The following is a 21,164-nucleotide window of genomic DNA, read 5'->3' as shown; positions in this document are numbered from 1 at the left end:
TTTTAATTATGTCTTCTTTAATAGTCATTGTATTGTACATGGAAATTAATCTGGAGAACTCCCAGGCAGTCGGCCCCCTCGCGCAGGCGCAGCCCCAGACATTTGTCCTGAGCCATTGGTCCCCCCAGGCACGGTCACGTCTCCACCCTCTGGTGCTGTATATTCCTGCGTTGGAAATAAAGAGTATTAGGTGTACACAGTTGTTCTTTTCTGAGTTTATCTTTTTCACTGGTGTGAAGTTTTAGATGAGGTTAATCAGACTAACGTGTTTGCAGACAGCCAGTCAGCCTTGCACACTGTGCAGGGAATCCCTGAGGCGGTGCCCATGCGCGTGGAAATTGTCAAGAACGCTGTTCCCTGTGCGGTAAAAGCATGTCAGGAAGTGGATATTGAAGCAGGAAAAAAAATGACCAGAGACGCTGGTCCTACGTTGATGGCAGAATTGGGCAGAAGGGCCAGCCACGCTAGGCCACCTTTGTCCTCGGGAAGACTGGCACGCACTGTGAAGCAGGGAGGCAGCCGCGGCGTGCTGGCTCTCACTCAGCCGTGTTCTCTGAGTTTTGCAGAGAAAGAAAGACTTAAGTTTCTTCCAAATATAACAGGAGTGTACCACGGCATGATGTGTGTTTCATTGGTGGTTTTCAGCTGTGGAGGTGGTCAAACACTGTCAGAAGTGATCCAAAGATAAAAACGTGGGAATGTCACGTCTCTGGGGTCTCTTGCAAATGGGTCGTACTGATTTTCTGCCCATCGTAGTCACTGTGTTTAAGACTTCTTTTACATATTTGTATGCCTGATGCTTCTTAGAGATTGGCCATACGTAAAGATATATTTGCAGATGTGACTGTATAATTAGTCTTTTGAACGAGAATATATGAAGTTCAGTGTTGGCTTAAGTCACTGACAAGTTTGCTTGAAAGCAAACAATCAAGACAGATGGATATGTAGTTCTCATGTTCTTCAAAAAACACATTAATATGTAATTAAACGTATAAATCAATTATTTTTTCCTTTTTTATATTATAATACGTATTTTTACTGATATGATTATATATATGAAGTTCAGTAAGAAAGTTGCATTTCTTTTCTATTATTAATTTTCATTCATTATTTCTGAAATTTTGCACTGTAGAGGCAAGGGCCATTCACTCTGCGTGCCCGGTGTGCTGGGTGCAGCCCTGTGGGGAAGAGGTGCAGGATTTGAGTCCCTTTTTTGTTGAATTCCTAGTGACTTAGGAAAATGTTGCTCTCTTTTCTTTTAAACAGCGCTATTATGACTGGATCCTACAACAACTTCTTTAGAATGTTTGATAGAAATACACGGAGGGATATTACATTGGAAGCTTCAAGAGAGAACAGCAAACCTCGAGCCATCTTAAAGCCTCGGAAAGTATGTACAGGTGGTAAGAGAAAGAAAGACGAGATTAGTGTTGACAGTCTGGACTTCAGCAAGAAGATTCTTCACACAGCCTGGCACCCCCTGGAGAACATCATTGCTGTGGCCGCCACCAATAACTTGTATATTTTCCAGGACAAAGTCAACTAACGAGGCTGATTTGAGGACCACGTCTTACCTTGCATAATTCAGCCTGGCTGTTTCTCCGTCAGAGAAAAGGCATCGTTGTCCTCCTCTCAGTTCCGAACAGTGACGCACGTCCCTCCCCTGCTAGGCCCGGGAGACGCTGCCTCGGTTGGTGCCCACGGGGGGGGGCTTGTCTTCAGGGAGGCGGGGCCTGAGTGCCACAGTGCACGGGAACAGCCCACTCGAAGCAGAATTGATGGACCCGCTCAATAAAGGCCATTATTCAAAATAAATGTATTTATTTAAGTCTGAGCCTTCCTTTCCAGTTTGTAGACCAAAAAATTAATGTTCGAGAATAGTTGTCAAATACCATATTTCTCTCTCCAACTTTTTTCTTTCTTTTTCTGTTGTCATGTTTTGGCCTTCACAGGTCGATGGCACAGCTCTCCACGCCCTCACCCGGCTCCCTCCCACGCCTGGACAGGCCTGAGCCAGCCGTGCACACGCTCACTCACCCTCACTCTCACCCACGCCTGCAGTCCCCACTGCTGGGGCAGCCACTGGTAACATGCCTTTAACGGGGCTCTGGAGCTGAGCACAGTAGCATCTTCTTCTTTGCTTTAATTGCATATAATAAATTTTGCAGAATTACTCTTTGCAACAGTTTGGGACACTTTTATCCTTAATTGGCAGAATGGTGGAGTGTGCACAGTACTTCAAGCTAAATGTGTCTATCCAAAAACTGCCGTAACATCATTTTGTTTTTGTAGAAACAGTACATCTGGTCCACCAGGCAAATGTGGGAAAAAGCCTTAACTGAGACCCACTCTGAGAACAAAAATTACAAGAGTAGTCATGAAATTGCTGCTATAAAATACCTGAAGTATACCTCAAATTGACTACAATTGAAGACATACATTCTTAACATTTTAAAAAGTACTTTGGGGAAGAAATGCACTTTTTAAATATTGCAAAAATTATATGCATGCTTGATTTCATACTGCATTTCAAGCCAGAAAAATTAAATAATTTTAATTACTATGCTATGTTTATGGTTTATATTTAAAGTAAAATGTTTGCTATCAAAAAAAATTTCCCAGCACAAAAACAGAGGTGTAACGCTAAGTGGCAGTTGCTTGTTGCTGTGGGATCTAAAACAGGAGCCCTGGGCATGGTGGCATCAAGGTGTGTTTTGATGACAGAATGTCTGTCATCACCCTAAATTAATCCTCATAGAATGCCTCTTTAGTTCACATGACATTAGGAAATTGAGATTTTTAAAGAACATTTATTTTAATTTAAAACTAATTCCTATACTGCATATTGGCTATGACACAGTTACAGATTCTGAAATGTGGGACTGAGTTCTTCAGTCAACCCTGGTCCTTAAGAAAGAAGTTCTAGTAAAATGGGATTGTATATTTTGACCAAAAAGTTTGATAAATTTTAAATGTCTTACTGGGGCTGCACTGTGTACTTGGACAGCCTTCCCTCTAAAAAGGATTTTCTGTCTCCGAGAGGCCTGGAGAGAGCGTGAGTGCCACAGGCCTCGGTGTGTGCCTGGCCCAGGCCCGCCGAGCAGCTGGCCCTGCCACTGTGGGCCTCCCCCGGGTGCCCTTGGGGGCAATCCCCTTGTTGATAAAACAAGCAGATGCACTGCTGAGCATTACATGCTTCTAAAAGCATTTCGAAGCCCTCCATCTTGTTTTCCCTTTTACACTTCTGACTCCATGTGACCCTCTCATGAAAACGTACAAAGCCTGATGTTTGCAGATTCTCATTTTATATGCAAGCTTTTTATGAACTATGTCATTTTTCTTGTTTTTCTAAACTTTTTTGTTTTTCTTGCATTTAAAGTTGGAAAGTAACCATTTCTGAAAGGTATGTTTGTGAATATTTTGTTGTTGCTTACTGCTTATTTTACATGAAGCTTTAATGTTTGCTAGGTCAACCACCTGGATTTAGATGAATAAGTATGAATAAGCTTGTACTCACATGAGGAAATGCATTTTTTAAAGAAAACTTGAGCTTGCTATAAGCCATCTTATACCATTTCAAGGCAAAACTCAAAGTCTTATTTTTAAATGTTCACAAATTGTTGCCTTCTTCCTATGCAAAAATAAATAGCAATAGTTTTCAAAACCAGGAACCCATCTTGGGCTAGAAGCCGCCAGCCTGAGCCAGGGGGGTGTTTGGCCACGGGGTCTTCTAGGTGGGAGGGTTGTCAGGCTGTGCTTAAGGGGCCTGAGAAGGGTCTCAGACCACCATGTGAACATTTTGTCTTCCTAAACCTATGTCCTCTGCAGCCTAAGAACTAAAATTTGTTCTCTAAAACCTGACATCTAAATGCAGTATAACTCCATGAGTCTCATTAGAAGTGTTTTTTCCAAATTGGTAATAGCTGCAGATTTCAAACATTTCACAAGGTGTATGGCAGTCTCACCCCTACCTCTGCTCCTCCCACATGAGGTTTACCTTGACTTAGTTCTTGGGTTTATTGCTTCCATTTTTTTCTATACCAGTGCAGATAAATTGCCCTGTTCTGTTTCCTCCCCTTGGGCACAGAACGTAGCAGACCATGGCCACTCCTGCACCCTGCGCCCCGTGAACGCTGGGACTTACCATCTCCATGCCAGCACGGAGAGCTCGGTGGGCTCCCCTGGGCAGAGTGACCCTCGGGCACATGGAGATGCAGGTTCCAATCCCACACAGTGGGCCAAGCCCTGGGATCTGCATTCTAACAGGCCCCCAGGCGACGCGTGAGTAACAAGGTCTGCTTAGTTTACTTTTCTTAACATTTTATTTTGAAATAATTTCGGACTTGGAAAGATTGCAGACCTTGTGCAGAGTTTTCCTGTAGTGCTTCACCCAGCGCCCTGGTGTTGGCATCCCACATCCCCAGCAAGGTCTCAGAGCCCGGGAGTGAACACGCGTGCACAGCCTCCGACTGTCACCTGCTGTTGCACTCGTGCCTTTTCCCTCTGTCCAGAACCCAGTTGGGGACCCACACCGCACCTAGTCGTCACGTGTCCGACTCGACCATGGTGACAGCTCCTCTGCGTTTCATGACCTGGACGCTTCGCAAGAGTGCTCAACAGTTGCGTAGAATTTCCCTCAGTTTGGGTTTACCTGAGGATTTCTAGTGTTTAGGTGATTACGCATTTTTGGCCAAGAGCAGCGCGGAAGAGACTTGGTGGCTGCCTCAGTGCACAGGCCAAGCAGGAGCAACACAATGTCCAGTTAGTACCTTTTCTTCTGGTGATTAGTATCTAGGGGAAATATTTTGAGAATGTGAAAATAGCCTGTTTTTTTTTTTAATCATATTTTGTCACTCACTTTAGCGTTCATTGTCCATTGATGGATCAGCAGTCATTACTGTGGTGTTCCCCTAACTGATCTTTTCCTATCATTACTTCCCTATGTATTCATCGGAATTCTGTAAGAAAGCACTGCCCCTTTTCCCATTCTTCAGCTGGTTATTTACATACACTCGTGTAGTACACTGAGAACTTGGCTGGTCTTTGTCCTTGGTTCCCCAGAGGCCACCTCACCCTCGGAGTCTTCGGTTATTCGTGGTGGCCCAAGTAGTTATGCTAATGAGATGACCGGTCCAGCCGCCCCCGTTCAGTTACAGGGACGGGTTCCATCGGTCACGCCTCGGTAAGGAAGGCCATGGTCGATCAAGACCTCGCGGGGTCAGGAGGGTGGAGCTTCCCTGCGAGACCCTCCCCAGCCTCACCCTGCCTGCTCTTGTTTTGGCTTATTTTTATGTTCTCACTGTCATAAAGCTAACTGTAAGAGTAGTACTGCTTTCAGCAAGGCCTGCGAGGCAGTCTTGAACTCGAGAGCTGGGAACCCCCGAGTGTGGCCAGTTGGTCAGCAGTGCATGTGGCCTGGGCCCCTGACCTTGGCTGGGGTCTGAAGGGCAGCCATGTGGAGGCGGCCCTGAACCTGCGGGGTCGGGCCGGGGCTTGGTACTGAGAGCAGAACCGCATCGAGTCCATTGCCTTGGGAACATGTGAAGCAGGACAGTCACTTGACAGCTATCAGAGGCTTGGATCCCTGCTTTATCCTATGGGATGTAATCCTCTCCTGTCCTTTTCCTCAGTTTGTCCCCGTTGTGGCCATGGGGAGGTCCTTCAGGTCGGCTCCTGGGGCCTCCCAATGTGTCTTCATTTTTCGAGCATTTCCTACTTCCTGTCACCACGTATGTCCCAGCTTGTCCTGCCATAGAATTGTTTCTCTGAGGACCTTTGGTTTCTTTTCTTGGAGAATGGTTCTAGAAGCCACGGTGTGGACACTGGGTGTGCCCACTACTCCCGCTGAACGAGCTAGGGGATGCATGTGCGTGTGCACACACACCTGTCACTCTACACCCCTTTCCAGCCCGCCACCTCAGGTCGCACCGGCCTCCCTCCTGGCCTAGCCCGTGGCTCCTTTCCCTGACGGGCCCTCGGGCCTTCGTGACCTGCAATGTCTCATTCACTCCATCTTGGTACACATGGAGCAGTTTCAGAACTGCCAACTCATGCCTGTAGGAAAAACTTGCAAGCGAGTGCAGTATTTGTGATCAGGTTCAGTATCCAACCTAGATACCGTTTTCCAAAGTTACTTTGGTTCTATTATTTCTTAGTGTATTAATGTGGTGTGGTGTGTAATATGAGCAGATTCCTGATAGTCAACTAACCTTACATTCCCGAAAGAAATCCTTCTTGGGTCATTGTATCTCATTTTATTAATGCGGAGTAGGTTATCTTCTTTTATAAATTAATTTGAATTTTAAAATGAATATTCATGAGTGATACTGGTCTGTATATATACAAGCACCTTTAAAAAAAAAAAAAAAAAAAAAGAACATCTACTTTGATATTCCAGTCTGATGAAAGAAGCCTCTGGAATTTGATTCATCTTGGCCCCACAAAAAGCACTTTAGCAATGACAGAGCTTAATGCTCGCTGCTAGTTTCCCCAGGAGCTCAACTAATGCTGTCAGCAAGTGAAAAACATCACTGGCTGTCAAGTGCCGCCCATCACCTGAGTGACAATGCACATGGTGATGGGGGTTCGGCGACCCATGGATGTTAATTCCAATCACACCTCACCTTCCTCCCCATCATCCTGACACCATTCAGACAGAAAAGCCCAGGAACGAACCCTTAGGTTCTGATTTGAGACAAGCTGTTGCTGGCAGTGTGATCCAATGCGACTTCAAGTGCCTTGTCTTTCTCCTGAGCCCAAATCGCGCCCAGGAGCAAGCTGGCACTGCCCTCCAGGGGTCTCCAACGCAAGAGCTCGCCATGTCTGCTTCCAAAGTGTTCACTTAAATCTAAACAAGGATTCACTTTAGCACAACTGGAGGAAATGTGTAAACAAGGGCAGTGGGGCACAGTGCCGAGGCCAACAGACGACGTGCCCAACAGACAATGTGCCCTGACCGTGGGGCAGGCGCTGTAACCAAAGATGCTATGAGGAAGTTTGACTTTTAGCAAAGATTTATTTTTTCTACTCCCATTCTTTTAAGAGCACACACACAGAAGTCAAATCCAGCAGTCTACACTGATGAAGAGGAAAACAGTGAGAAGGGGCCTCCGACAGAAAAGGGATGGCCCGAGGCAGCTGCTGGACTGCCGGGGCTGGGGTCACCCTGCTCCAGGGTTTGCCTGCGCCTGGGCTCTCGTTCCTGACTTAGAGAACTACGAGCACGTAAGTGTAGTTTTAGGAGACAACCCGCACCCGTTTAAATTGAGCACAATGTTTCTACAATAGTGAAGGATATAAGGCCATGAAATTTATTTTGGAGTATCCCCTTAATGTAATATCAACATTAATTCTTTTGAAATATAAATGTCTTAACTGAATTAAGTATACAGATGATTTTTGTTAAAGTACTACACATATCGTGACCAGGGTATTAAAGTTGTTTATACTTAAATATTTGTCAATTCCAAAGAAACTGACTCACAAATATCACAGTCGGTATAATCTGTCTGCCCTGCTTACTCAATCCCAGAGGTCTGATCGCAGGTTAGCATGGGTTTAGTGTCTATCCTTTCACTTCACTAAGTTAGGAACGCAGCATTTACAGAACAAACAAACGCCAATCGTGCAGCCACCCAAGGGTGAAGGTCTGTCTTCAGTTAGATGGTCACAAGCTCAGATACAAATCCCCAGGACGTGAATGAAGTCACACTCCAACTCTTCATCAAAAAGTGCTGGTGGAGGTGGTCAGGCGCCTTCCGATATAGATCCTTGGGAGAAAGTAATCAGCAGTTAATGTGGTCTCTGGTGTGACAGGTCCCCGCGCACAGCTGAGGCAGCCGGTAACTGGCTGCAGCTTACGGAAGGGGACTGGCTAAGTTATGCCTATTTTTAGAAATTCTGTGGTGAGTAACCACAATCAAGAGTTTCCGCCTTCATCCGTATTAACTTAATTGGGGAATCTATGTTAATCCAACTTAAAAAACATCCAGTCCAGCGCTCTCAACACCGCACAAAGGAGGAGCCTCACCGATGTGGAACGCTACTGCCCCATCAAGTGCCTTCTGCGTTCCCTTTACTGGAAAAAGTCACTGGCAGGGAGGCTGGCATCCCTGTGACATCACCACCACCCACCTTCCAGGGCCAGCTGCCGAACGTGGGCGTCCCTGCATGGACCAGCGTACGTGTGACAAGGCAGGGGGGCTGGTGGGGGAGGATGCACCAGGTGTGTCACACACACAGGCCAGCCGTGTCTAGGGCAGGGAGCAGTGCCATCAGGCTTCCAGGAGGGAGGAGACAGGAGAGCAGGTGGCTCAGAGATGCCTCCTGAAACGCAGGCCAGAGCGGGGGAAAGTGCAGGGACGGGACCCTGTCCTGGGGAGAGGGGCCCACCCTGGAAACCACCAGCCCCGTAAAGCCAGTGAAGGTGTGTGCAGGAAGCCCCCAGTGACAGAACGAGGGGCGTGGAAGCTGGGTGGGCAAGGGCCACTCTGGACACGTTTCCTTTGTGGAGCCCCTGGGGTTCAGCAGCGAGGTTGGGGACCCCACCAAAGGAAGAGGGCCAGGCATGATCTGTGGAGACCCACAGTCTTCCTTGGTTTCAACCTAAACTAAACTGGCTCGTGTCTGCCACATCGGTGGGTCCTGGGAGAAGGGTGACCAGGGTGAGCTTTCACCCCTGCACCCGGTGTGACCACTGCAGCCCTGTGGTGCCCTGAAATCAGAAGCCCACGCTGGCACTGCAGGCCGTCCAGTAAGCTGTGGCCACAAGCTACTGCCCACACCCCCAGGACGAGGGAGGGGACCACCCACCCAGACGGGAGCTGGGGACGAGCGCAGGAGGGGCCCGGCCCTGGCTCTCCTGCCTCAGCTGCCTGGCGTCTCCCTGTGCTTTCTGCAGCTACTCACCGAGAAAATCCAGAGCACTGCCCACCCCGTATGACCCATCACTGCTCAGAGTAAACCAAAGCAATCCCGACCTACAGAAGTCCATAAAGAATGTCCAGCCAGAGGAGACAGGGACAGTTTATGGCATTTCCACAGCAGACACCATTCAGAAATGAGAAGAATCTTCAGCTACACGCAGTATGGACGAAAGAAGCCAAACACAAGAGTCCCGACCCACAACCCAACACAGAAAGCAGAAGGAAGAGGCGAAGGAAGCTGTGGTCTCAGGAATAGAGGGGCACCTGGTGGGGGGGCCGGGTAGGAATGGGGGCCATGAGTGGGGGGCTTCTGGGCATGAAGATTCTTCTCCTATTTCTTATCTGAACGGTGATTACAGGGGTACAGTGGTGTGAAAATGCACCAAGCTGTCACGACATGTACTTCAGGAAACTTTCAGAAGAAATTCCTGAGGCCCAGGATCACCCCAAGGCATGGCATGCCGGGAGTCACTTACCCCAACCCTATGGCCAGCAGGTGAGAGAGCAGCAGGGACGGAAGGAAAACCTTCAAGAACTCTGCTGAGAAGATGCCCCCCTTCTTCATCACGCTCGTGTTCCGCATGCTGAGAGTGGCCGTGCGCCGTGGGTGCTTGAACAGGAACTCCCTAGGGCAGGAACAACGCCCGCTTAGCGAGGGGGCCCGCACCACGGGAGAGCCCCGAAGACTGAGAGCAGACTCACTTGGGGGGGATGTTTTCTGGCCGACTCGACCAATCCCATATCCAATCGGAGTTTTTCCTCAAGATGCTTTCGACTTCTTTCCTTCTCTCAATATAATCTTCCTCAGACTAAGGTAAAGTGAACATTCATTAGAAGCAGATGATCTGCATCCCCACCAAAGTGCACCTGCCTCCACCCCAGGCCGTCACCCACAGGCTGCCCTCCGGGGTGCAGGGGCTCCGAGCGGGGCTGGGGGCTTCGGTGGGGGCTCCCCCACACGGCTCCCAGGGAAGCCCCTCCAAGATGCTCAGTGTCAGATGCTGGCGGGACTAAGGACTACTTGGCGCTACCCCAAGGAAGCAACTTGAACCAAGGGAACGATCACCATGCAAAGACGCCGACTCAGGACTGGTTAACCTGGGGACAAATCAGATGGCCCCAGCCAGGAAAGCAGCTCAGGAAACGGATAGCGTACAGCGGACACACTGACAAGGGAAAATGCTTTCATGTTACGTCAGAGGGAAAAGAAATTTATAAATACCTATGACCCAGCTGCCCTGAACAATTAATTATGTAACAGAGTAACAGCTAACACATGAAATAAAGGGGACTTTAGAAAGTGCAAGTTCAATAGGTGTTTCTTTCCACTCCTTCGCACCTTCAAAACTCTGTACCCGAGCACATAATTACTATTAAAATCAGAAAAGAGTTTATAATGTTGGAAACATTCTGGAACGCAGCAGCACAGCCAGCCAGCCGTCGGGGTGTGCAGCACTGGGTGTGGCTAAGTGAGGCCCCGACGTCCCCGCGGAGCACCTGCGGCGGCAAGGACTTCCCACTCCCTGGAGGGCCTGGCTGAGAGGGCACCAAGAACGGCTGTCCCCCAGGGGGCTCGACTGCTCCTGTCACACGACGACAGTCCCTGGGCCTCTCAGTTGCACGAGGTGTGTTAGCTGGGTGCACCTGAGCACAGGTGTGGCGTGAAGACCCGGAGTGAAGGCTATAACCACAGGTACTGCCTTCACAGCACTTGTGTCCGGCAGGTAAGAGGCCGAGCGAAGGTTAGAGAAACAGCCGAAGTAGCCAGTGCTGAGCCACCGGGCACTGGGTGCTAGGAACGCTCAGAGCATGACTCCTGGCAAGCAGCAACGACGGCGGCCCCCGAGGGCTCACACACATGCAATGCCCTTGCTGCCTCATCGCCAGATGCCCCGTGCCCCAGGTTGCACACCCTCCCTGCCCCTTGTGTCCCCACATGACAGCTGGGGGCAAAGGAGCCCCACTTGCTTCTCTGGTCGGCTCAGTGGGCATCCATCTTTTCAGCATGTCCCCACCCATACAGTCAAAAAAAATTGAGACACCCTCCCCCCACAAAGCCGGGCTTTTCTCCAATTACATTGGAAACACTTACTGCACAAACAGGTCCCCCCCCTCTACAACTGGCAGCCTCCTCCAGCTTACCTGAGAGCTGTTCTTCTCCCCAATGCTCTGGGTGTCTGTTTCAGAAGCTCTGTTAACATCTTGGGGTGTCTGTGGGCGAGGTGGGCTTGGCAACGATGAGAAGGGAAAACAGAGCGACAGAGGAGCATGTTAGTGTCCTTCTGTCACTAGACGCAGGGAAGCCCTGCTCAGTGAGGACAGAAGGCTCCAGCCAGGGTTTGGCCCCTCCTGTCCGCACAGTCCTGGGCTTTTCAGCCCCAGAAGCAGGGCAGGCACGGGTGCAGCTGCCAGCAGCCAGCCTTCCCGCCCACTGCCCACGTCACAGCCGGTAGCTGCCCCGCGTTCACATCACTCCCGTGACCAGAAACCTGAACCACAGCCGAGGTGCAGGAACGAGGTTCCCGCCTCGGGGTTCCCGATGGCCGACTAACAGAGCTGGCTGACCGGGCCGGGACCGGGGCCTGGCTCTGCCGTTTGCTTCCCAGCTCCCCACGGCCCCTCCAGACCAATCCCCAGGCCAGTTCCTCCGAATGGAGGGGAGTGTGCACGGCGACCTGCAGGAGTCCCAGGCCGAGAAGAAACCTGCCCTGCTCCCGGCCTGTGGCCGCTGGGCATGCGGAGAGCAGCCCCGAGAGCCTACCTGTCGCAGTGCGAGCTCTTAGAGCTGCTCCGGCCAGATTCGTGCTGGGCATCCAGCAGGATCTTCTCCAGGTCACCGTTGTAAACAGACACCGAGGCTGGGCCGCCGCTCCCACTCCCGTTACTGCTGAAGTGCAGCTCCACCCAAGACCCTGTGCGGCACAAAACCAAAGGCGCAGCTGGGATTTCTGCCCACACTGGAGTCTGGTTCTAACACAGCCGGCTCACCGTGCAGTCCCAAGAGGTCCTCACGGCAGGACACACCAAGAACCAGCTCTCCACACGCACCGCAACACACCCTGCGCCGCCGCTGGCCCTGCCACCCTCCGCCCTGCCCTCCCCGTCCCGGGTGCCGGGCTAGGCCCTCCAGGGAGAGAATTTATCTGCACATCTCTTGCCCTTGATAGCAGGCAGATGCTCCATCAATCTCCCGAGCTGCTCGGAATCCTGTTAACCCGAGGGTCTTCCTGCACCTCCCCTTAGGAAAGGCTGATGTTAGCAAAAGCTTGAGGGTTAAAAAAAGGCCTTAAACAGTTTTTTTCTTTCCTTTTTTTTAGTAAAATTATTTTATTGTGAATTAGTCTAAGATCCAGTTATTTGATTCTTCCCATTTGAAAAGAAATCTAATCTTAAAAATATAATTACAATGGAAATTTGTATTACTTCATGGGCCAGCATCACATACCAACCCTGAAGCCCTAGAAAATGCACATTTATGATGCTGTTCTATCTTTATTTAATATATTTTTGAATAAAACAGAGGTAATTTTTGATTAACCTGAAATCAGGTAACTTGACTCACCAGAGCAGTCTGTCCCTCAAGCATTCCACTTAGCCAAGTCTTTCCAGCAAGTAAGACCAGAATTCTTTATTACTTGTATTAAAAACTGATACCTGTTATGACATATTCCAGAAGATTCCATAGATTGATTTATAGATTAGGAATTTTCAAAATAAAGCACACCAAAGCCAACCCCAGCCAATAAAGCCATTATTTTAAGGAGAGAGGCTTTACACAGCCCCACTCGAGTTAATCTGATGATAAGTGCACTCCTATTCAGCCGGATTCTGGGGCGGGAACTGTGTTGCACAAATCGTGCTAAAGGCTGGACTCCAGAATGACCCGCAGAGGCAGGCTGGGCCCACGGAGGGCAGAGGGTGAAGGACAGCAGGAAGATGCAAACAATCTTGCAAGGAGAGAAAGGACAGGCAGTACCCCAGAGGGAGGACACACGCCCTACAAAGAGTGAAAGGCTCAGAAGCCGGAGTTCAGCACTCACAGGGCACGAGGGGCCGGGCCCCAACCGCCTGGTCCAAGGGGTGTACACTTCACTCCAGGATGAGAGGGCCACCGAGCTAGTGGGATTCCCCCACGGTGCTGCACATAACTGTTTTTTTTCATGTCTACCACAGCACAGAACTTTACTGTATGACTGCACCATGCATTACTGAATCTACTGTTAGGTACCGAGGTTGCTTGGGGCTGCTACAGATCATGTTTCTACACATTCTGGCAAGGCCTTGCATTGTGCACGTGTGTATTTGTTTCCTATGGAGGCAAACGGACGAGTGGCTTTAAACAACAGATATGCATTCCCTCAGTCTGGAGGCCACACGTCTGAAATCGAGGTGTGGGCAGGGTCCTCCCCCTCTGAGGGTTCTAGTGGGACTCTAGGGGGGATCCTTCCTCACTTCTTCCAGCCCCTGGGGCCTGCAGGGGCCCTGGACTTGTGGCCATGTGGCCCTAACCTCTGCCTCATCCTCACATCCCCATCTGCTCTCGGCATGTGGCTGAGGCCTCCCCCTTATAAGGACATGGTGGCAGCATTTAGGACCCCTGGATAATTCAGGGTCCTCTCATCTCAGATCCTGGACGTCTGCAAAGACCCTTCCTCCAAATCAGGCCACATTCATAGGTTCTGGGGATTTGACAGGAATACCGGGGGCAGGGTGTGGCTACCAGACATGCCCAGGTTTCCAATGGACACAAACCTGGGGAGCTGGGGGTGGGGGATCACCGGGTCACAGAGTGACATCTGCACGTTCAACATTAGCATTTCTCCAATTTCGATGAGGCCAAGCACCTTCTCATGTTTACCGGCAACGTGGACACCGTCTTCTGTGGACTGGCTGTTCACATCTCTTACCATTTCTTCTACTAAGATGTCATCTTTCTCTCACTGATTTGTGCACTATGTTTTAGATACAATTAAATGTGTGGCAAGTAACTAACTCTGTAGCCTGCCTTTTCACACTCTTAATGTCTTCTGATTTTAATTCAGTTCAAGCCCATCAATCAGTTCCTTTTTATTTAAGGGCTTTTGCTAAAATGAGATCATGAAGACACGCTACTGTGTTTTCAAAAAGCTATCCTGTTTTAACTTTCACCTTTAGCTCTAAAACCTGCCTGGTCATTGCAGACAGAAGTTGAGTTTCTCTGTATGGATATACAGTTCCCCAGCATCATTTACTGAAAACACTCTTTTCCCCTCTGCTCCAGGACGCCTCCTTTGTCATAAATCAAGCACGCATATGTGCATACGCCTGTTTTGGAGCTCAGAACTTTCTCTATTTTGGGTCACAGGGTCTACTTATCTACAGCAAATCTGATTAAAGATCACTCTGGTGGTGTATGGACGATGGACGGCAAGAGAGAGGGAGAATGCAGAATGCAAAAGACCGAGAATTCATGTACTAGAAAAACACAATCAACTAACTCTGTAGTTACTGTAATTTTATTAAGTACAATAATAATTATCCTGAGCTGCTATTCTGTCCTTAAACCAACATGGCACAGTACTGCACCATGCAATTAGGGGGAAAGGAGCCGACTACTTGCTCTGTATGTCAGCTGGAAGGCGAAGGCAGGTGGGCACAGGTTCCCAACACTAGGCTTTTCCCCAGGGGCCTGGCCTGGCCTCAGCAAGCCCCGTGCTGTGGCATCTGCCGTTATCAATCAGAAAAAAAGCAAGTCAAAGGTGCAGGAACGCAACATGGATTTGCAGTGTATGTCAACAGCCTCCTGGCTACCCGCTAACAAAACCACCATGTCGTGCAGGACTTCTTCACCTGCACAGGCACATCACAAACGCACAGAAGGTCGGTGTCTGTTCTGAAGCCTGGAGCTGCCCGGGCCCACCTGCTGCGGTTCCCACACCGAGCCATTCCTGCAGCCCCCCGACGTCCACGCGCCCTCACCACCTTCCCACCGCCGAAGGCACCTCACAAAGCCTCCTCCCCGCTCGGAGACTCCCAGTGGCGGGAGCCCTGCCGGGCTCACTCGGCGTTACTCACACTCGGGGCCTGGCTCAGTTTAACTGACTGAAGGGTCGTCCAGGCCTCCTGGGAGAGCCTGAGGGGCAGCCCAGCCTCATGGAGCCCTGGGCATCGCGGAGAGAGAGGAAAGGCCCGAGCTGGGCCGTCTCCAGCCAAGAGCTCTATTCCGAAGAATGATTTACCAGGGACCAGAGTTTTATTATTAACCCGCCACCTCTGTGTACAGAAAGTACGCTTCCTGGAAAATGAAAAAAATGCGTGCTCTCAGTCTGCTAATATCTTGCAATTATTAAGATCATTCGTCTTTTAAAGAAAGAAAATTGGGACTGAAGGTTGCTTAAAAACTCTAGAAAACTTCTGCATAATTTATTTCAAGTAACTGGTATATAATTCAGCCCCAGAAAAAACGGATAACGATGTTGCTCTTCCCAGGCTCTTGCCAGGTTTCCTTTCATGTCCCTCTCCTTGTTTTCTCTTTTCTCCCCCTTGCCTACTTCTAATTTACACGGTTAACAAGGCCACGAAGCTAAATCCACTGGGAACAAGGGAGACCTGACTCCCGCACAGCCTCGGGGGACGGTCAGGTGAGTCACAGGAAGAGCAAGACCAGTGGGGGTGATGCCTAACGGGCGGGATGACGGGGGGTTCTGGGATGGATGGTGGGGCGGTGGCACACACCGCCACTGTTAGGGACAGCACTGAGCTGTACACTTATGAGCAAGATGAGGAATGTGTCAGATATATGTTTCCACGACAAAACATACATCTATATTCCAACACTTTTGGGCTCTCAACCCATTTCTTAGTTCCCATTTATTCCCTCATTTGCTTTATATAAAAATCTCACCTGACCTCGAGCTTCACCTAACACCCAACGCAGTTCCCACCTCCACCACGGCCGCTGCGGGGCCAAATCCCGGGCAAGAGGCTCTCTCCGCCCGCTGCCCAGACAGGCTGATGCAGTGCCCAGAGCCCCAGCCCTCGAGGCCACCGCGGTGGGGGCAGGAGGGGGCAGCCCGGGCTGGGAGAGCCCCTGCGGTGCTTTCAACCGCCCGGCCAGCGCCACTGCCAAAGCCCTGGTTCAGAATGCCGGGGGGACCGGGCAAGGCCATTTTGAAAGAGCTTCATGGTGAGATGGGCAGCCAGGGCTGCAAGGGCTTTACCAGACGGGGATAAACCGTACGGGTCTGCACCAAGATGCCCCTGCAGCAGACGGGACCCCCGGAGCAGGAGGGGCCGCTAGGCCTGGGGGGAGCTGGTGCCACCCAGGTCCCTGGCGCTTTCTCTCTGGGAGGCTTTCAGGGAACCAAGGTTTTCACATTAAGAGCTTCTCCACTGAGTTGGGAGAGGAACAAAACAGACTCAACTGACACGATTATGAGCAAAGTCAACTGGGCAGCTTCCGGCAGGAGTGGGCCGGGGCTGGGGTCTCGGCCGTCGCGGGCCTCTCGCTCCTTCAGGCTCCGGCATCCCACTGGCACTCACCAGAGCCAACTTCCCCTTCGGTGTTGTCGCCTGCCTTAATTACTCATCAATTTCTTCCTGAATCTATTTTTCACTTAGCCTTTGGGCTTCATTTTGACCACCCCATAAAATGCAGAGGCCAGGCTAGAATCTAGACATCTAAAATCTCTTCTCGTTCTCAAACTGTGTGATGCGACCATGTCCCTTCAAAAAAAATACAAATATTTTTCTCTTCACCCAGTGACACCCTTGGGGGAGCCTACGACACCAGCACCGTCTGAGCAGATGCAGAGCCGGGGCCCTCTCCAGGGTACACCGTCAAGCTCTCCACTGAAGTGGCGCGTGCAGGAGCTCTGCCCTGAGGAGAATGGGTCCTTGTGGGGAGGACGCCCCGCATCGCCCCACCCCAGTGCTACCAGGGCCCCGTATCACGGAGGCCAATCTGAGCAGCAAAATAGCTAAGGAGAAAAGCAAAGGCAAATACAAGTATCCCACCGGTCAACAGCTTTAACCGGAATGGACATGGGGTAAAAAAGCAATAGAATCAATTCTGCTTCCTGCCGTCTCCTCCGGGAAAATGTTTGGTCAGTTTGCTGCACCCCCGTGGGCTCCGGCTACCGAGGCGTCCTCAGGTTCCACTCAGCAGTAACAGGAGATAATCAAATCCGCAGGGAGCAGAGTGGACAAGCCTGACTCCCGGGGCGCGCGGTGGCTCCAGCGGGGCCGGCAGGGAGCGATGGCCGGCCACACGTCCAGGGGACGCCGGAGAACCCGCAGCATGCCTTTCCACCCTGCATGTGACCATCTTTTTATAGAAGAAGCAAAACAGAAAAACAAAAACCTTTCAGCTCCTGAACTGGCAGCCTTGCGTTGCCAATGACTCAGCAGTTTGTTTATGAATCAAGGAAGGAGGAGCTAACTGGGAACTGGGCCCCTGCAGAGGACCCCTAATGCTGTTCCAAAGACACTAAATTTGAGACTTAATATCTGAACCAGTAAGTAAAATAAGCAATGCTGAAATAAAGGCGTTTGATCATTAGGAAAAGGGTGATTTTAAGGCCAAAGGCTTATAAAACATCCCTTGGATCTTACTCGATGACAAAAGTCAGAGAAAAACCTCCTGTCTTCTATTGTAAACAGGGAATCAGTCCATGTTAAATTTAAAAAGACCCGAATGACAAGATTTTAAAATACACAGTCGTAGTTTCTAAATATACAAATACAATATACACAGGGCTAATTAAACCTTGCCTTTAGCCTTGTTTTGAGGACTAAGTTTCACAATGAGCAGTTTTCTAATACAGCCGAGTCTCAGCGATGACTACAGGTTCACTCTCCAGGGCTGATGGGCCCTCCCCTGAGCTTATTCACACGCTCACTCTGCTTGAACTCTTGCTTCAGAGGGGACAAAAGTCAGCAGCTGCCAGGATCCTCACCCACCTCCGGGCCCCGGGCAACGTGTCAATAGGGCCAAAAGGAAAAGGTCAACGGTGCACCGGCTTTACTGTGGCAAGGAGAGCCACCTGGGCCTGTCCCAGTCCCTCCCTCCTGGGCCGTGGGGGGCTGGTTTTCTGCGGGTGGGAGGGTGACCCTGAGCTCCAAGCAGACAAGCACAGGGCCAGGCTCCAGAGCCGGGAGTCCTGCAGCCTCTGGGTCACAAGCGTCCTTTTGCTTACCTTTTTTTAACCCTTAAGTCAACTTTTAAACTTTGTTTCACAATGATCCTCCAGTAGAAATGGAACATGAACATTAAAAAGAAAAAAAAAAAAGCTGATTACATGCCTTTAGCATTTTTTAAAATTCATTTCCTGAAAAAAGCAGCACTGCACCCTATTACACTAGTAACCCCCCTTCCTTCCTCTTTTAAGAAAAAAAAAGGCCGCTAAGATACAAATGTTAATGGCTTAAAAATTCAAGCCCATAAAATTCTAACTGCAGCAGCGTTAGCTTTTGCTTGCTGAAATCAATATCGACCTGAACTACAAGAAAGTGAAAAACCTGGAAATTTTACTCTCCTGTGGAATTTAAGTTGCCTAAACAGGAGAATTTAGGCTTGTTTGGTGGTACCCAGTGTCCAATGGCAAGATCCACACCCACAGCTCACCTTCCACCCCAAGGGCTCTGCAGGCAGCAAGCAGTAGGAGCACCGGGGAGGGGGTTCTGTCCGCCCAGGTAAGATACTCCGGCCACCCAGGCCTTCCAGGTCAGAGGGGCAACTCCCCCACGCTGCCCACTGCACCGGCTGCAGCGTGGAGGGCCCACGGGTGCAGTGGTTCCACCAAGGAAGGTGTCTTTTTAAAACAGACTTTTACACCGTTTGTAACTGGGAACGACAGGTTGGCAAAACGCACCTCTTTCTAAAGCACATCCTCCTGAACAGGTGGGCCGGATTGGTCTTTCAAGGATCCACAGCCAATCAAAGCCCACCCCAACCCCCTAGGAGCAGCAACTATGCCCATGCGATTTTTTTTTAAATTGCGACAATAAAATGTGAAGTTAGCAATGTCCACTACCGCATGACAGCATTTCCTCACGAAGAAACTGCACCCCTTGATTTTCAATCATCTCTACCCTGCTCAGAGACCCCCAAAACAAAAACATTTGTTTACAGGGTTCCCCTAATGGAATCCTTAAAGGAGAGGTACAAATAATTTAACCCTTAAACTGCGGATAACTTAATTCTTGCAAACAGCAGGCCGCGCCCAGGACCTCCTCCGGGGGGGAAGCACTGCCGCTCCAGTCCCGGCGCGCCCCCCGCCGAGGGCGACGCTCCCAGGCGTCCCGGCGCCCCAGCCCCCGCTGCCTCCCGCCTCCGGCCTCCCCCGGCCCTACTGCGTCCCCGGCCCCCCTCGGCCCACCCGAGCCCTGCTGCCGCCCCCGGACCCCTGATCTCCCCCGGCCCCACTGCCGCCCCGGCCCCCCGGCCTCCCAGGGGTCCCCCGACCGCCCCCGGCCCCTTCGAGCCCCCTCGGCCCACCCGAGCCCTGCTGCCGCCCCCGGACCCCTGATCTCCCCCGGCCCCACTGCCGCCCCGGCCCCCCGGCCTCCCAGGGGTCCCCCGACCGCCCCCGGCCCCTTCGAGCCCCCTCGGCCTACCCGAGCCCTGCTGCCGCCCCCGGACCCCTGATCTCCCCCGGCCCCACTGCCGCCCCGGCCCCCCGGCCTCCCAGGGGTCCCCCGACCGCCCCCGGCCCCTTCGAGCCCCCTCGGCCCACCCGAGCCCTGCTGCCGCCCCCGGACCCCTGATCTCCCCCGGCCCCCCGGCCTCCCCTGGCCCCCCAGGGGTCCCCCGACCGCCCCCGGCCCCTTCGAGCCCCCTCGGCCCACCCGAGCCCTGCTGCCGCCCCCGGACCCCTGACCTCCCCCGGCCCCCCGGCCCCCGCCCGGCCTTACCCTGCAGGTTCTCCTCCTGCAGCCCGGGGGCCCCGCTCTGCGCCATTGCTCCGGAGGGAGGCTGTGGCCGCTCAGGGTCTGCGCGCCAGGCCGCGGGGCGCCTCGGAGCGGGAGCGGGGGCGGGGGCGCGGAGAGAACCCGGAGCAGACACACAGCGCCCGGCCCCGCCGCCAACTGACCGCTGCGAGCCGCGACCGCCACTTGTGGGCCGCGACGGCGCCGCCGATTGGCCGCAGGCGGGGCCTGTGCGCGTGCGCGGGGACGCGGGGCGCGTGCGGCGCGTGCGGTGCGGGCGCGGGGCAGGGCCGTGGGCGGGGCCGAGCGGGCGGGGCCGGGGGCGGGGCCAGGCGGGGGCGGGGCCTTGATCAGGCTTCCCCGGGTGCTGGGGGCTCTGCTGCGCGTGCTGCCAAGGACAGGGTTCTGGGGGTCCGGAGGCTGGGATCTGGGGGTCCGGAGGCCGAGGGTCTGGGGGTCTGGGGGTCTGGGGGTCCGCAGGCTGGGATCTGGGAGTCTGGGGGCCGAGGGTCTGGGGGTCTGGGGGTCTGGAGGCCGGGATCTAGGGTTCCGGAGGCCGGGATCTGGGGGTCCGGAGGCCGGGGGTCTGGGGGTCTGGAGGCCGGGATCTGGGGGTCCGGAGGCCGAGGGTCTGGGGGTCTGGAGGCCGGGATCTGGGGGTCCGCAGGCTGGGATCTGGGAGTCTGGGGGCCGAGGGTCTGGGGGTCTGGGGGTCTGGAGGCCGGGATCTAGGGTTCCGGAGGCCGGGATCTGGGGGTCCGGAGGCCGAGGGTCTGGGGGTCCGCAGGCTAGGATCTGGGAGTCTGGAGGCCGGGATCTGGGGTTCCGGAGGCCAAGGGCCTGCGGGTCTGGAGGCCGGGATCTGGGGGTCTGGGGGTCTGGAGGCCGGGATCTAGGGTTCCGGAGGCCAGGATCTGGGGGTCCGGAGGCCGGGGGTCTGGGGGTCTGGAGGCCGGGATCTGGGGGTCCGGAGGCCGAGGGTCTGGGGGTCTGGAGGCCGGGATCTGGGGCTCTGGAGGCCGGGGGTCTGGGGGTCTGAGGGTCTGGAGGCTGGGATCTGGGGGTCCCGAGGCCGGGGGAAACTGAGGTATGGGGAGGGCGAGCAGCTGCTTCGCTACTGAAATAACTGCGCCCGTGGCTTGCGGCCCTCTCAGGGTCGCCTGTGACCGCGCGGCCCCGGGTGAACCCCCAGCCCCCGACTCCCAGGTGAGACGCAGGCCCGGGGTGCCGCGGGCCGGCCGCCACCCTTCCAGGGGTGAACCCTTGTCTGTTTACTGCCTGGGACTCGGCGCGCACGCAAAGACAGGCCCGGGGGGCGGGAGCAGGGCCGGC

The 21,164-nt window shown here is 52.7% G+C and overlaps 2 protein-coding genes across 3 annotated transcripts in view; one reads left to right on the top strand and one right to left on the bottom strand.

The window, feature by feature from the left end:
• The window catches only part of PPP2R2D (protein phosphatase 2 regulatory subunit Bdelta), a 49,942-nt gene extending 48,114 nt beyond the window's left edge, over positions 1-1,828 (top strand). For both annotated transcript variants that reach the window (XM_037804141.1, XM_037804142.1), the window contains exon 10: positions 1,267-1,828. In XM_037804141.1, coding sequence (XP_037660069.1) covers positions 1,267-1,546 — 280 coding nt within the window. In that variant the 3' untranslated portion in view covers positions 1,547-1,828. The remainder of the gene's footprint in view (positions 1-1,266) is intronic.
• A 5,167-nt stretch (positions 1,829-6,995) lies between these two features.
• On the bottom strand, positions 6,996-20,039 carry BNIP3 (BCL2 interacting protein 3). Its single transcript, XM_037804768.1, has 6 exons — positions 19,818-20,039; positions 11,686-11,836; positions 11,067-11,151; positions 9,627-9,733; positions 9,401-9,550; positions 6,996-7,769 (listed from the first exon to the last, which is right to left on the bottom strand). Exons 1-6 carry the CDS (start codon positions 19,861-19,863, stop codon positions 7,724-7,726), a joined length of 585 nt encoding a protein of 194 aa, XP_037660696.1. The 5' UTR covers positions 19,864-20,039; the 3' UTR covers positions 6,996-7,723.
• Positions 20,040-21,164: the final 1,125 nt, after the last annotated feature.

This window comes from Choloepus didactylus, chromosome 15 (assembly GCF_015220235.1).
Source record: "Choloepus didactylus isolate mChoDid1 chromosome 15, mChoDid1.pri, whole genome shotgun sequence".
Classification (NCBI taxonomy): Eukaryota; Metazoa; Chordata; class Mammalia; order Pilosa; family Megalonychidae; genus Choloepus; species Choloepus didactylus.
This window is presented reverse-complemented; position numbering and strand designations above follow the sequence as displayed.